A 12247-nucleotide genomic window follows, 5' to 3' on the forward strand; every position below is an offset into this window, starting at 1 on the left:
GTGCAACAAAACTCCCAGTGCAAAAGGTGTAACGCAGTCCTGCCATACACCATGTGCTCCCTTGGGTAGTAGCCTGCGCAGGTGTGTAGGTGTGTGTGTATGTGTGTGTGACCGTGTCCGGTATACTTGCCTGCTGCACAGGTTTACTGGACAAACTTCTCACCGCAGAGACCAAGAGGTCATAGTGGCCGTCGTCGGGTTCTTGAGTGTGTCGTCTATGTTTGTTTTTGATTTGCTTTGCTGTTGTTCGCCTTGCCTTTGATGACTCCCCTACCCTTCTCACACCCTTCCTCTTGATCTCATCCCCCTTCTCGGTTACCACAAGTAGACACACACACGCGCGACTGAAATCGCGTATAGCTCAAACACACAGTCCAGGAGGAGTGTTCACTGCAAGACTACGTGCGGTGCAGCATACGTGCGATGGCCAAGGCATTTCCCCGTCTGTCTCTTCTTGTGGAGGAAGGCCTGCCGCCGCATCGTACCGCGTCGAATGGGATTGCTATGCTCCCGTCCTCCGCCTCTCACGGTGCCTTCATCGCCGTTGCGAGGCATGGAGAAAGTTCTGCGGCACCCGTGACCGGAGCCATGGACGTAGTGCAGCTGCAAACATCTAACAACCTACCTATCTTGTGTCTTGACGTGTACACATTAGGCACCTCGTCACTGTGGACGGCAGGTACAGCATCCAGCGCCACTACACAAGCTCCCGACATGATGCTGCTGCACACCATCCCTCTTTTCAATAATGACCTTCGCTGTACACATTCGCGTGGTTCAGCAAGGCAGCACATGGCGAACAAACGCATGGACGATTCGCAGTGCATATCACCTGCAACCGACTCAGCGGAAACTGGTACTTCAGCGAAGGCAGCGTGGATAGGGACGCACTTTTTCTCGCCACGATTGACTAAGACGGTGCCGCCGACAGCCTCCTCACTGCTGGAGGTGGAGAAGATCGCATGGGTTGGTCTCAGATTTTTGGCAGTGAAGACAAGGCAGCGGCAACTCCTGCTTGTTCGCTCTGGCCTCACGGAACGCATGAGCTCGTCGAACTCTGAGTGCGATGATGACTCACAGCTTGCAACACTCGCGGAAACCCATGGCGGTCAACGTGATGCAAACGCCGTATGCGTGTCCTTTGCGCGTGTCGCAGACTTCTGCACCACAACCACAGCTACTAAAAGGGGAAACGTCGGTAAAGAAAGTTCACCGGTGTCGGTCATGATTGTAGCCGGACTACAACGCGTGACCGGTGTGGTGTGCTGCTGCGGTGCAGCGCCGGCGGCGAATCCTGCACAAAAGTTGGCACAACCGCAGCCGTCGCAGGTGAAGGAGCACACATGGAATATTGGGCCCTTCAATCATGTGGCGTCGACTTCCCTCACGGACTCTCAAGTGTACATTTGCGCAACATCGCCGAGTGGCAACGTGGAAGTGTATACGTGGACGGTGGACAGTGCCGGTGAGGATGCGGCTCCGGTTTGCGTGCACCAGGTTCTAATGGCACTTGGGCATTCCTTCTACGGAATTGCTGTAACGAGTGCTGTGGTACCGGAGCACGAGACAGCGACACCGGCAACGCAGGACGTCAGCTTCTGGGTCATGGGTGGTGAATCAGCGGTAACGCACACCGATAGGACGGTGCTGGGCGGCGACGCAGAGGCAGAGACCTCGACCCTGCCGGCTCTGCGTGGTCTCCACGGGCGCGTGCTTCAAGTAGAATCCCAGACCTCTCAGAGTTCTGGGAAAAATCAGAGTAGCAACGGATCTCATGCAGCTGCGCCGGCATTCAATTCGGCTCCGCGAACCTTGAACTCACTGTGGGCGGCGTCGTCGAGTGGCTCACCACAAACAACAGAAGAGACCATCCAGGGCGCTACCGTTTCAAGTGCCACAGCCCCGGCCCTAGCGGCGACCCCGCCCACTGTCTTTGAGGCTGTGTCAAGCCTCCGAATGCAGGAGCCGTGCTTCCTGCCATCGCAGAGAAGAGGGGCTCTCCAGAATGGCGTCGACTCCGCGCACCCCAGGCCGTGCTGCGAGCTCATAAGAAGATATGCTCTTCTCGTACGCGCTTCAGCGACGCGTGTAATTGTCACAGACAGAGGCTCCCCCGCCATCTCTGCCTCTTCTCCAGGATGTGTGAATGACGAACAAAAGGTGTCGTGGAGCAGTGCGGTCTTGTCACTGGACAACGCCGACAGCGCTGCTGCGTTGGACTGGCTGGCTGAGGCGTCTTCAGAGGCTGGTACGCCACCCTCGTTTAGCATTGCCTCTGTTGCCCCCACACATGTGATGGAGGCCAAGCGTCAGGCGAGTAGCACCACCATTCAGCAACACATGCACAGTCTTAACATTTTTACTCCCCATCGAATCCTCCAGCTGAGCGTGAGCCATCAACGTGACTCGACTGATGACAGCATCAAGCAGCTCAGATTCGAAGTGCAAGGCACCTACGATGTCAACCGTCCCCAACGCATTATCGGCATAGCCCCTCTTTTTTCGCCCAAGGCGCCAGCACCACTTCTTCTCTTCTACGGCTTGGCAAGCAGCATCGTGACAAACAGCGATGGCAGCGATGAGGATGCGCGGTCTGTGTATGGACAGCAGACGCGGAAGTCGACATGGGCTGTCGTCGCAGATGTTCAAGCGTCTCTACTTCATGAGCTCGCACCGTGGAGCTCTTCGGTAAAGGCGGAGGTGACACCGAAGAGAAGCATTGACGTGCAAGAACACCACTGTGAAGCGGAGCTCTTTGGAAAAATCCAGGCGATTGTCCAGGCAGAGGGCACACGCCTCCAGCGTCACTTGGATGAGCGCATGAACCGATTGGAAGCAATGCTGCAACGACTACTTCAGGATTGAAAAATGGCGGGGGTGCGTGTCTTGGCATCACCGACCTGCGCTGGCACAGACTAATCGCTCTCCCACCCGTACGTGGGGCGAGTGACCGTCACAGAAACGAAAGCAAAAAAAAAAGAGGAATGGGATCGAATAGGAAGCCACATTCCTGCCGCTGCCACACACACACCCACACTGCCATAACTGCCGAGCGTGTTGGAGTCCGATGTGCATTGCCCATGATGGTGTATTAGCTCGTTCTTTTCTTCCGTTTTCTAAAGGCGCAAGACAATGGCTGACTTTCTGGAGCTCCTCTATATGTGATTGTTTCTCTAAGAGACTTCTCCACCTCCCATTTTTTTTTTCTCTCCTCTCGCCTCTTTCTCTTCTTGATGCGCTCACATGTTCGATGCGCACTGCACACCGGTCCCTGCTGTTGTGCCTACGTGCTCGTTGTGTTTTGTGTGTAGCTATGCCCTGCTCACACAAGGCGTCATGGAGGCGAAAAAGGTAGAAGAAACTCGTGTGCTGGTGACTCACGCACGTGATCTACTGCGGCATCACCTCGCTGCTGCCCCCCATCGCTCACTGTGCATAAACAAGCGGCGCGAACTGCGCACCACATTGCAGCAACTGCTACCCTGCCTCTCCATCGTTCAGTCTTACGAGCAGCAGCATACCTATCTGTCCACGTACGAGCTTACAATCGGTGCTGTCAGGCAAGTTCTCGTGAGTCTTGAAGTGGCGGATGCTGCCGTGGACGCAAAGGATAGGCAGCTCGTGAATGCACAGTATAAAGTGGAGTACCACGGCAGGGAAGACAACGTCGAAGGCTGTGCTGCACTGCCAAAGCCGACGGCCCCACTAAGGACGGCGGCGGAGGCACCTGTCCTAGCATCTTGCGCAAACCGTGCCCCAGCGACGGCGCCCTCAGTGACGTGGAGGAACACGTACGGATGCGAGGACGCCATACTCGCCTTGCGCCAAGCAACGACTCTTCCGCTACAGCACCCGTTCTTGTTTACTGGCCCGCGCCAGCCGTGGCGCCGCCTCTTGCTCTATGGGCCTCCCGGCACCGGCAAAACTCGTCTGGCCGCCGCGACGGCAACCGAGTACGGCGCTGTGTTTCTCAGTGTGTCGGCCGCGGACTTGCTGAGCAAATGGGTTGGAGAGAGCGAGAAGCAAGTACGCCAGGCATTTGCACAAGCCGCTGCGTCCGTCCCGCGGTGCGTCCTCTTTTTTGACGAAGTTGATGCCCTCTGCAGCGCGCGTGGCGGTCACGGGGAGAGCGAACTGGCGCGCCGCCTCAAGACGGAGCTACTGCTCCACCTGCAGGCGGACCTCCCCACTGTGACGGTACTGGCGGCCACGAATTTGCCATGGGAGCTGGATGCGGCCTTTCTTCGCCGGTTCGACCGTTTCATTCACGTCGGCCTCCCCTCGAACGCGGTGAAACGGCGTCTCTTGGCGAAAGAATTACGCGGCGTTACTAACACCATCACCGGCGACGCGCTGGACCGCATTGTCGCGCAGACGGAGCGCTTCTCGGTGGTTGATGTGCGCCGGTTACTGTCGTACGCGGTGATGGCGCCGGTAACGGAATGGCTGCTGCAGACGCAAGCTACGGTTGACGACCGCAGCAGCGACAGCGGAGAAAGCACTAAGGAGGGAAGTGATGGAATCGATGTGGTCTGCGCAGGCGCCGCCACTGCACCAGCGCCGCTCCTCTATCCTTCCTCGCCCTCACGCATGCACATCGAGCCAAAATACCGATCAGTGCCGTGTCTGCAAGATACGGAAGTCCTCGGTGACGGCGTGCGGAGCGGGAGCTCAGGAACAGAGAGCACGCTGTCCCCTTGCAACTCCCCGTTGCCGTCTTCTCGGTTTGGCCCTGAGCACCGTCTGTCGACGCACTCTTCGTCACCCTTGCACTGCGAGCACTCGCACCGCGGGCGTCTGATCAGCCGCACCAACGATGTGCCTCATGTGGAGTGTCATCACTTTGAAGATGCCCTGCAAGCAATCACAGCCACAACTTCCGCCGACGAAATTGCGCGCTACACCACGTGGCACTCTCGTAGCATCTGCGTGTAGCCCCTGGGCGGTGTCTGCAATGACGACACCGTAGCTGCACGTTCATTTCCCCATGACGCGCGTCGTCTTTGTTGTTTATTTTTGTTGTTGTTGTTGTTGTTCTCCTTCCCTCCCCCCTTCTGCAGGCAATTTCTCTCACACCCTCTCTGCTACTGACTGCTTGTCTTGCATCGCTTGTTTTTTCTTGCTTGCTTGCCAGTGCGCCACTGGACTCAGGAACTTCGCGTGTACGTGTGCCTGTGCGTGGGTATGTAGACTCACGCACAGGCGCCAATCCAGCAAGTGAGAAACGAAAACCAAGAAAAATGCGCAAGACGTAAAGCTCTCCTCTAAAGGAGATGGGCAAAGGCCGTAGCGCGGGTTGGTGGTTTGCCTGCTAGTGTGCACACAACAGAGCGCTTGCCCAGCGAGGGTGCGCCTGCGCGTCACTCAACCATGTTAGTAGGTGACGATGGTTTGTTGGACGTGCACGCAGGGATGCGCCACCATCGCTTTCCTATGGCCGACAGCCATTGAGTTCCCTGTCTTCTCATTCTCTCCTGTCGCTCTCTTCGAGTGCACTGTGCATGTATGTGGGTGCGCACGCGCATATGTGTGCTTCTCTGCGCATGTGTATTCATTTTCTACAGCCAATACTCTTCATTCGATCGATGAAGAGTGTGTGTGTGTGTGCGTGGCATCATGGTAATTCGTGTTGTGCTGCAAGCGATGAGCCAGGGCCATCTTCTTGTGGATAACATCGACAAGTATGTCCACACGGGCCGCGGAGTCATGGTGTACATCGCGTTCATTTCAGACGGAGAGAACACCTCGGTTACCGACGAGGAGCTGCGCCGCGGCGTAGATGTGCTGCTCCGAACCAAAATATTCACCCACTTCTCACCAGAAAAGATGATAACTCGGCCCCTGTCACTGGAAGAGTGCCCTGAGATGGATATCCTCATCGTTCCGCAAGCGTCACTGGGTGGAAAAGTGAAGGGGCGCTCGGTGCAGTTTCACCAGCTTGTACCCAAGGACGTCAGCGCAGCGCTGTACGATCGCTTTTGCCATTTCGTGCGCGTCGCCCGTGGAGTGGACGAGACTCGTGTGGATGCCAATGGGGCTTCGCTGAGCGAGGAACACGTTCCTGAGGCAGCGAGCTGGATCAAGTATAACTCCCGCGTCATCTCCGGCACTTTTGGGAATCGCCAGGGCCTTCGATTTGAAACGGATGGCCCGTTCACACACACGTTCGACATTTGACGCTGGCGACGCACAAGCGAAAAGTCGAAGAGCAGGGAGGTGTCGACGCCACAAATATCTCGTAGACAACGCGCGTGTTGCCCGAGCACCCTCCTCCATCCCTCTGCGTCAGTCGGGGAAAGAGAACCCCGTGGCAACCAGTAACGTTCTCCTCAATGTTCTTCTCCTGATCCCCGACCTCATCTTCGTTATGTGCGTGCGTGACACTTACTCCTTGTGCCGGGTGTTGTAGAGAGAAGAGGGAAGTCGGTGCAGCGTGCGCGCAACTCAAAACGGGTATCTCAGCGCATGAAAGTATGAGAACGTAGAATCAAGTCGTATGTATGCCTCTCTGAGGAAGTGTGGTCATCAATGACGGGCCGCTGCACCACTGGAATGCGGCATGTACGGGACGGGACATCATGTCGAACTGCACGCGCTCCTGTGCACTTACGATGTCTACAGACTCAACGGGAACAAGATGTGTGCTGTAACGTCTTTGCTGCGAAGGTCTCTTCTATCTCCCTATCGCCACGAAGACGAACGAAAAAACATTTAGCCGCTCTAGAACTTCTCCCTTTCCCTGCCTATCGTCCCGCTGTTCACGTCCCCTCCTCCTCCCTCACCATCTCACAAACAAGCATCGATTACGCCCGTGTGTACGTGCGGCCTCTAAGAGACTTACACGTGTCCGTGTCAAGGGGTGTTATCTCATCCGTGTGCGACACCAAAAAGGGAGCTCGTGCTTCTTGCTTTTATGGTCTGTTGATAACTCCGCATTCGATCAAAATGCCATCCATGGCATTGTCAAGCAGCGGCTCTGCGGTGTTGAGAGATGGTGTTGCGCGGGCAACGGCGGCGGCGGCATCACAGTGGTCGGCACAACAGCGATGCTTCCGAAAGTTGATGAAGTCGCTTCGCGGTGCATATTTCCACGACCGCTCGAAGCTTTTTTGGGCACGACATCGTGTCCTCGTTGAGTTCTACAAGTACTCCCGCGTCGAAGAAGAAAAAGACGTGCTGCTGCTCGTCAGTATTGGCAACGAAATCGCGAACTTCGTGGGGGAGTACATGAAAGTGGACATTGGCGCCATCATGGAGCATAACGCCAAGATGCAGTCGCTTCCAGTGGCCAAGGCAAAGCGGTATCGAGAGGAGTATTTGCTACACGAAAAGCAGCACGACTCGTGGTGCAAGCAGAGGATTAGACTCATTATGGACCGTCGGCCGCCACCACCGTATCCTTTCTTCTGAGTGGCGCAACGAGGGAGAAGGATAAGGGCGCGAGAGGGAGAGAACCTTGTGATGCGCTGAGCCAACCCCGACTAACACTTGGGGATTGACCCATGCGCACTCCCATTCTCTTTGCTCATGCCTCTTGCCGTGCGCCCATGCCAAACATCTTTGCCTCCCCCCTCCCCCCATCACACCAACAGTCGGTCACGTGTTCTCACAAGTAAGCAAAGAAAAGGTGATGCACTAAGAGAAACAACAAAGCTGCTTTAATTTCCTCTTTAGGTCAGAGACACAACTGAGTGAAAGCGCGTCTACTTGGTGTAGGCGGCGTATGGTGAGCGTTGTACTTCTCTGCAGCAATGAGCTCTCACTCTATAGCAAAAAAAAAACGCGTCATTCTCCCGAGACTAGACGATACAGTGAAATTAGAGACGCCTTTTGAAAATAATTTCCTCTCTTCTTGCACTCCTCTTTCTTTCATTGGTGTTCTCGCCGCTCTCTACATTCGACTTGATCTCTTCCCCGCATGTTCGCTTGCCCATGTGCAACCGCGTGGCGTGGCCGGGGCACTCTCTTGGACGACTGAGGAGCAACCCTCCTCTCATATCCACAGAAACAAAAGTGCTAATATACCCTACTCGATCTTAGCAAGGCTTCTCTTTCTCTCTTGTTACTCGCTGTGTAACTTCCTTGCACTGCCCTTCCTTCGCTGAGTGCACCTACGCCTCTATTTGTTTCCACCGTCCCTCTCTCGTAGTCGCTCTCTACGCGCACGCATCATTCGTTGTCGCCGTCAAGCGCACGGCATCCATACCCACCAAGAACAAGAAACTCACATACATACCCTCATACAAGCGCGATGTTCGCCTTCGCTCCCGACCCCCGCGGGCGCAACAGCGTCACCCTCCACAACGAAGACGGCTCCAGCATTACCGTCTATGAGCAAGGCGCGCACCTCAGCAGCTGGAAGACGAAGGATGAAAAGGAGCACCTCTACCTCAGCCCCGCTGCGATCTACGCTGACGGCACGGCTCTGCGTGGCGGCGTGCCGCTCATCTTTCCGCAGTTCAATGCCTACGGCCCAATGAAGCCGCCGCACGGCTTCGCGCGCATTCGCCCGTGGAACATCGAAGATGTCCAGAATGGCAAGGCGACCTTCTCTCTCAGCACGTCGCTGTGCGAGCTGCTTCCGGAAGGTTGCTCCCTTGCTGGTGCCGCGACAAACGCCGTAAACCTGCTCTACACGATTTGCTTCAGCAACACGGAGTTAAAGCTGCGCATGAAAGTTACGAACACGAGCGAGGAGCACTCAGCGCCGTTTCAGTTTGCCTTCCATACATACTTTGCGGTATCCGACATTTCGCAGACGGTGATCAACGGTGTCAACCGCTCGCCTTTCATCGATAACGGCAAGGCATGCGGTAACCCGCACACCGAGCCGAGTCCACCGGAGCCGCTGTGGACCATTCAAGGCGAGCACGACCGTATTTACCCCGGCCAATCGTGCGCCATCGTGCTCCAGGACCTCGGTGCAAAGGCCGCGCTACAAATCTCGAGCCCTAACCTGTGTGACGTGTGCCTCTGGAATCCCGGCGCAGTCAAGTGCGCCGCGATGAAGGATATGCCGGCGGATGGCTACAAGCGCTTCGTATGCGTGGAGCACGGCAGCATGCTTAAGAAGATAGTGGTAACGCCGTGCTCGAGCTGGACTGGATCGCAGGAGATCACGATCATAACTCAAAGCCCTCAAGAATCAAACATATAGGCACGGCTTGTAGGCAACCAAAGAGGATGAAGCGTCACTGAAATGCCTCGCGCGAAGTGCGTGCTCCTGCAACCTTGAGTGATTGCAGTGCCTGACCTTCCTGGCAAGCCCACGCACAAACCTTCTTAGTCTCTTCTTTTCCACCGTCGCTATGGACGCTCTGCAAGCGCGGCGTCAGGTAACTTGGTACAGTGTTACCAAACTAGGCCAACTAACCAACACGCACCGACGCACATGGTGGCACAGACACACGTATATATTTGAATCCACATGCACTGGGAGAGTTGAGGCAGAACTGGAGGCAGACGGACAAACCCCATGGGGCTGACGTTGACATATCAACTAGGCGAGGATTCTGCAACTCGACTTTACCTGGAATTCACTTGTGAAGTGCGCCGTCCATCACTTCTGGATTGGATGGCGTATTCCTTCTCTGGGCGTATTCGGATTGAGTCGCTAAGCTCGGCGTTTTGGTGAGCGTTTGTATCTTGTCTCTGCCATGATGGCGGAAGATACGCCTCACTGCGTGGTATCACGGTCCAGTGCCCCCATTCTGTGTTGGGAATCCAGGCCGTCCCCCACTCTTTCCCAATCCCGAGCCACCCTTTGGTGGTGGCAGGGACAAGGACCGACGACGCAGGGAGGTCAGAGCGATGTGTCTCTGCTGAGGTTGGCGGTAGGGTCCTGCATGGCGTTGCCTCGGAGCGCCCTGCGGCAGTGAACACGCTTGTGCCACCCACAGGATGGGCAGGGTGTCAGCGTGACTGGAGCGCCTCTGACCAGAGTCTTGCTGCCTAGTGGTGCGGGGTGCCTCAGCTACCCCGAGCGGATTGCACCATGTGGCGACCGGCATAGTAGAAGCGACTGTGAGGCGGCGTATGAAGGCGGGTGGGGAGAGTAGAGTTCGAGGCAGAGCCCGAGCTCAGATGACGGGGTCGGCGCACTGCTGCACCGCATCTCTGCCGCTTCTTCGCAGGACGCGATGAGCCTGTGACGGGCCCTGGGGGTCGAGTGGAATTTGACTCATGTTGTATGGCAGAGATTGGGAACGCTGGGAAAAGAAGTATCTTACTTTGGCGTTGTTGTGGGCCTTGGGGAGCGTCGATTCCGTGCTGTCACGCATTCGTGTGCGCATCCTTTTCGTTACGTGTTCATCTGTTCAGTTTTATCGTTGTCTCGCGTTCTTCCCCACCCTTTATTTTGTCCGTAGTGTTGTTCTTCAGTGCCTTTGCATATGTGCGTGCGTGTGTGTGTGTGTGTGGTTGTGATGATGCACCGCGCATGCGTCGCCTCTGCCAGCGGCCTGTTCAATCAAGATCGATCCACATCCTTCTTCAGAAGTATATGTATGCGGAAAGGATGTAGCCCGTGCACCTGAGGAGTAACAGGAGAACAACAAAAATAAAGGAGAGAGTAATGCAACAGTCTATGCGTAGTTTGCGTCAGTGGGGGAGAGGAGATAAAGCACCTCCAAAAAGACAACAGAAAACGACACCATATCCCAGGAGAGAAACAGAAGACAACTATTAAGCTCAAGGTAGCAGCACCCCTATCTAGTAGGGGTGAAGTCGGTGCTCCTCAGTGACGTGTAGATATTGGTGCGCCTCTGTGCCCACTTTTGAGCACTTCGTTGCAATGGTCGCGGATACTTTCTGTGGTGTGAAGTCACGCATAGTTCGAGGCCTTTTATTGAGATGGGAAAGCCATTCACGGGTGATCGAAGCTCCCCTCCGCTCTTCGCGACACCCCCACTCCTCTTTCCGTGTCCTCACCACACATACACTGCCCCTCAGCCTTTCTACTTCCGCCCCTTAGCGTCTCCTGCTCCCCTTCCTCTGGACTTTCCCTTTCCCTTCCTTGTCCCTCCTCCATCCGACTGACATCAGCACTTCTCGCGAATCACGGCGCGAAACGACACGAAGAAAACGCAGCTCTGTACGCACACGCTAAAAGGCGATCTTGTCTGTTGACCATTTTGTGCATTTTTTTTTATTGTTCGCTTCTCCGCTCCCTCTTTCTTCCTGGATCTCTATTTCTTTAGCTGTCGCCGTGTACCGTGGCCAACGCGTCGTAGGCATAGCCTCCTCCACTTCTCTTGCACTAACAGAAACACGCACACACTTTTTTCCAGTACCTTCCCTCCCCCCCCAACCCACTCCCTTCCTCTTTTTCCGCGTAAGGTGTCTCTGGGACGTCCTCAGTGGGGACGGCGGCAGCCTCTTGTGAGTAGAGGTGTAGAAGAAACGAGAAGTGTGAAAAACGAGAACAAAACGGTCGTGAGCTGCCGAGGCACGGAGCTGACACACGCAAAGAGGGAAACAAAAAGTAGTGCAGAGGTCTGCAGCGTGGAGGGACCTCTCTCGTGTTGATTGGCGTCGCTTTCTGTGTTTCTGGTCTTGAGGGGACACACAAACACACACAATCGAGATTCCTCTCTGACCCCCCACCCTTCTCTCTTACCCGCCAAGGGCAGTCAACGGATCAATAAGAAAACTGCACGACACCACACAAACGTCATCATTTTCTTTTGGTGTACAAGAAGTGAACAGTGGGGCCAACCGTGCTCTCCCCACCTCCCCCACAGCAACCGCAACCCTACCCACCCCTCCCCCTCCCCCTATACACAAAACGAGAAACGAGTAGGCACGAAGGAGTGCGTGTTGCCTGCACTCCATTTCTCTCTGCGTACGTGTATCTTTGTATGTTGTGTAAAGGTTGTCTTGCATTTACTGTGTTGGTGTATCTCTTGTTTCTCTTGATTGACTCTCTTTCGCGTGTTCGTTTGTTTTCTTTGGAGGAGACAGAGAGACTCAAAAGACAAGAAGAGGAAGAGAGTGAGCACTCATTCTTCGCTTTTCTTGAATCGCGTTTTCCCTCCTCTCTTCCAGGCTTCTCCTTTTCATATTTGAGTGTGGGTGTTAAGTGAGCACCCGCATCTCTCTCCCGTTGGTGTAATTCTGACTCACTCTTCTCTCCCTTGTCTTTTTCTCGGGTCACGCGAGCCTTGTTCCCGCTCCCACATCAGATTTGCTTCCTATTTCAACTCGGTATCCTCACCGCTGTCCCACTCCCGCCGTTTTCCTCTTCTCC

The 12247-nt window shown here is 55.3% G+C and overlaps 4 protein-coding genes and 1 pseudogene across 4 annotated transcripts, besides 1 other annotated feature; all 5 read left to right on the top strand.

The window, feature by feature from the left end:
- Positions 1–714: 714 nt before the first annotated feature.
- LPMP_203060 (hypothetical protein) lies at positions 715–2865 on the top strand (the record flags this gene model as incomplete). The annotated part of the gene is made up of 1 exon (XM_010700207.1): positions 715–2865. One exon carries the CDS (start codon positions 715–717, stop codon positions 2863–2865), a length of 2151 nt encoding a protein of 716 aa, XP_010698509.1.
- A 378-nt stretch (positions 2866–3243) lies between these two features.
- Positions 3244–4935, top strand: LPMP_203070 (ATPase-like protein; the record flags this gene model as incomplete). The annotated part of the gene is made up of 1 exon (XM_010700208.1): positions 3244–4935. One exon carries the CDS (start codon positions 3244–3246, stop codon positions 4933–4935), a length of 1692 nt encoding a protein of 563 aa, XP_010698510.1.
- Positions 4936–5386: 451 nt separating this feature from the next.
- LPMP_203080 lies at positions 5387–6177 on the top strand (annotated as a pseudogene).
- A 777-nt stretch (positions 6178–6954) lies between these two features.
- On the top strand, positions 6955–7410 carry LPMP_203090 (hypothetical protein; the record flags this gene model as incomplete). Its single annotated transcript, XM_010700209.1, has 1 exon — positions 6955–7410. The coding sequence occupies one exon, from the start codon at positions 6955–6957 to the stop codon at positions 7408–7410; it is 456 nt and encodes a 151-aa protein (XP_010698511.1).
- An 841-nt stretch (positions 7411–8251) lies between these two features.
- Positions 8252–9157, top strand: LPMP_203100 (aldose 1-epimerase-like protein; the record flags this gene model as incomplete). Its single annotated transcript, XM_010700210.1, has 1 exon — positions 8252–9157. One exon carries the CDS (start codon positions 8252–8254, stop codon positions 9155–9157), a length of 906 nt encoding a protein of 301 aa, XP_010698512.1.
- A 497-nt stretch (positions 9158–9654) lies between these two features.
- Positions 9655–10213: a repeat region.
- Positions 10214–12247: the final 2034 nt, after the last annotated feature.

This window comes from Leishmania panamensis, assembly GCF_000755165.1.
Source record: "Leishmania panamensis strain MHOM/PA/94/PSC-1 chromosome 20 sequence".
Lineage (NCBI taxonomy): Eukaryota > Euglenozoa > Kinetoplastea > Trypanosomatida > Trypanosomatidae > Leishmania > Leishmania panamensis.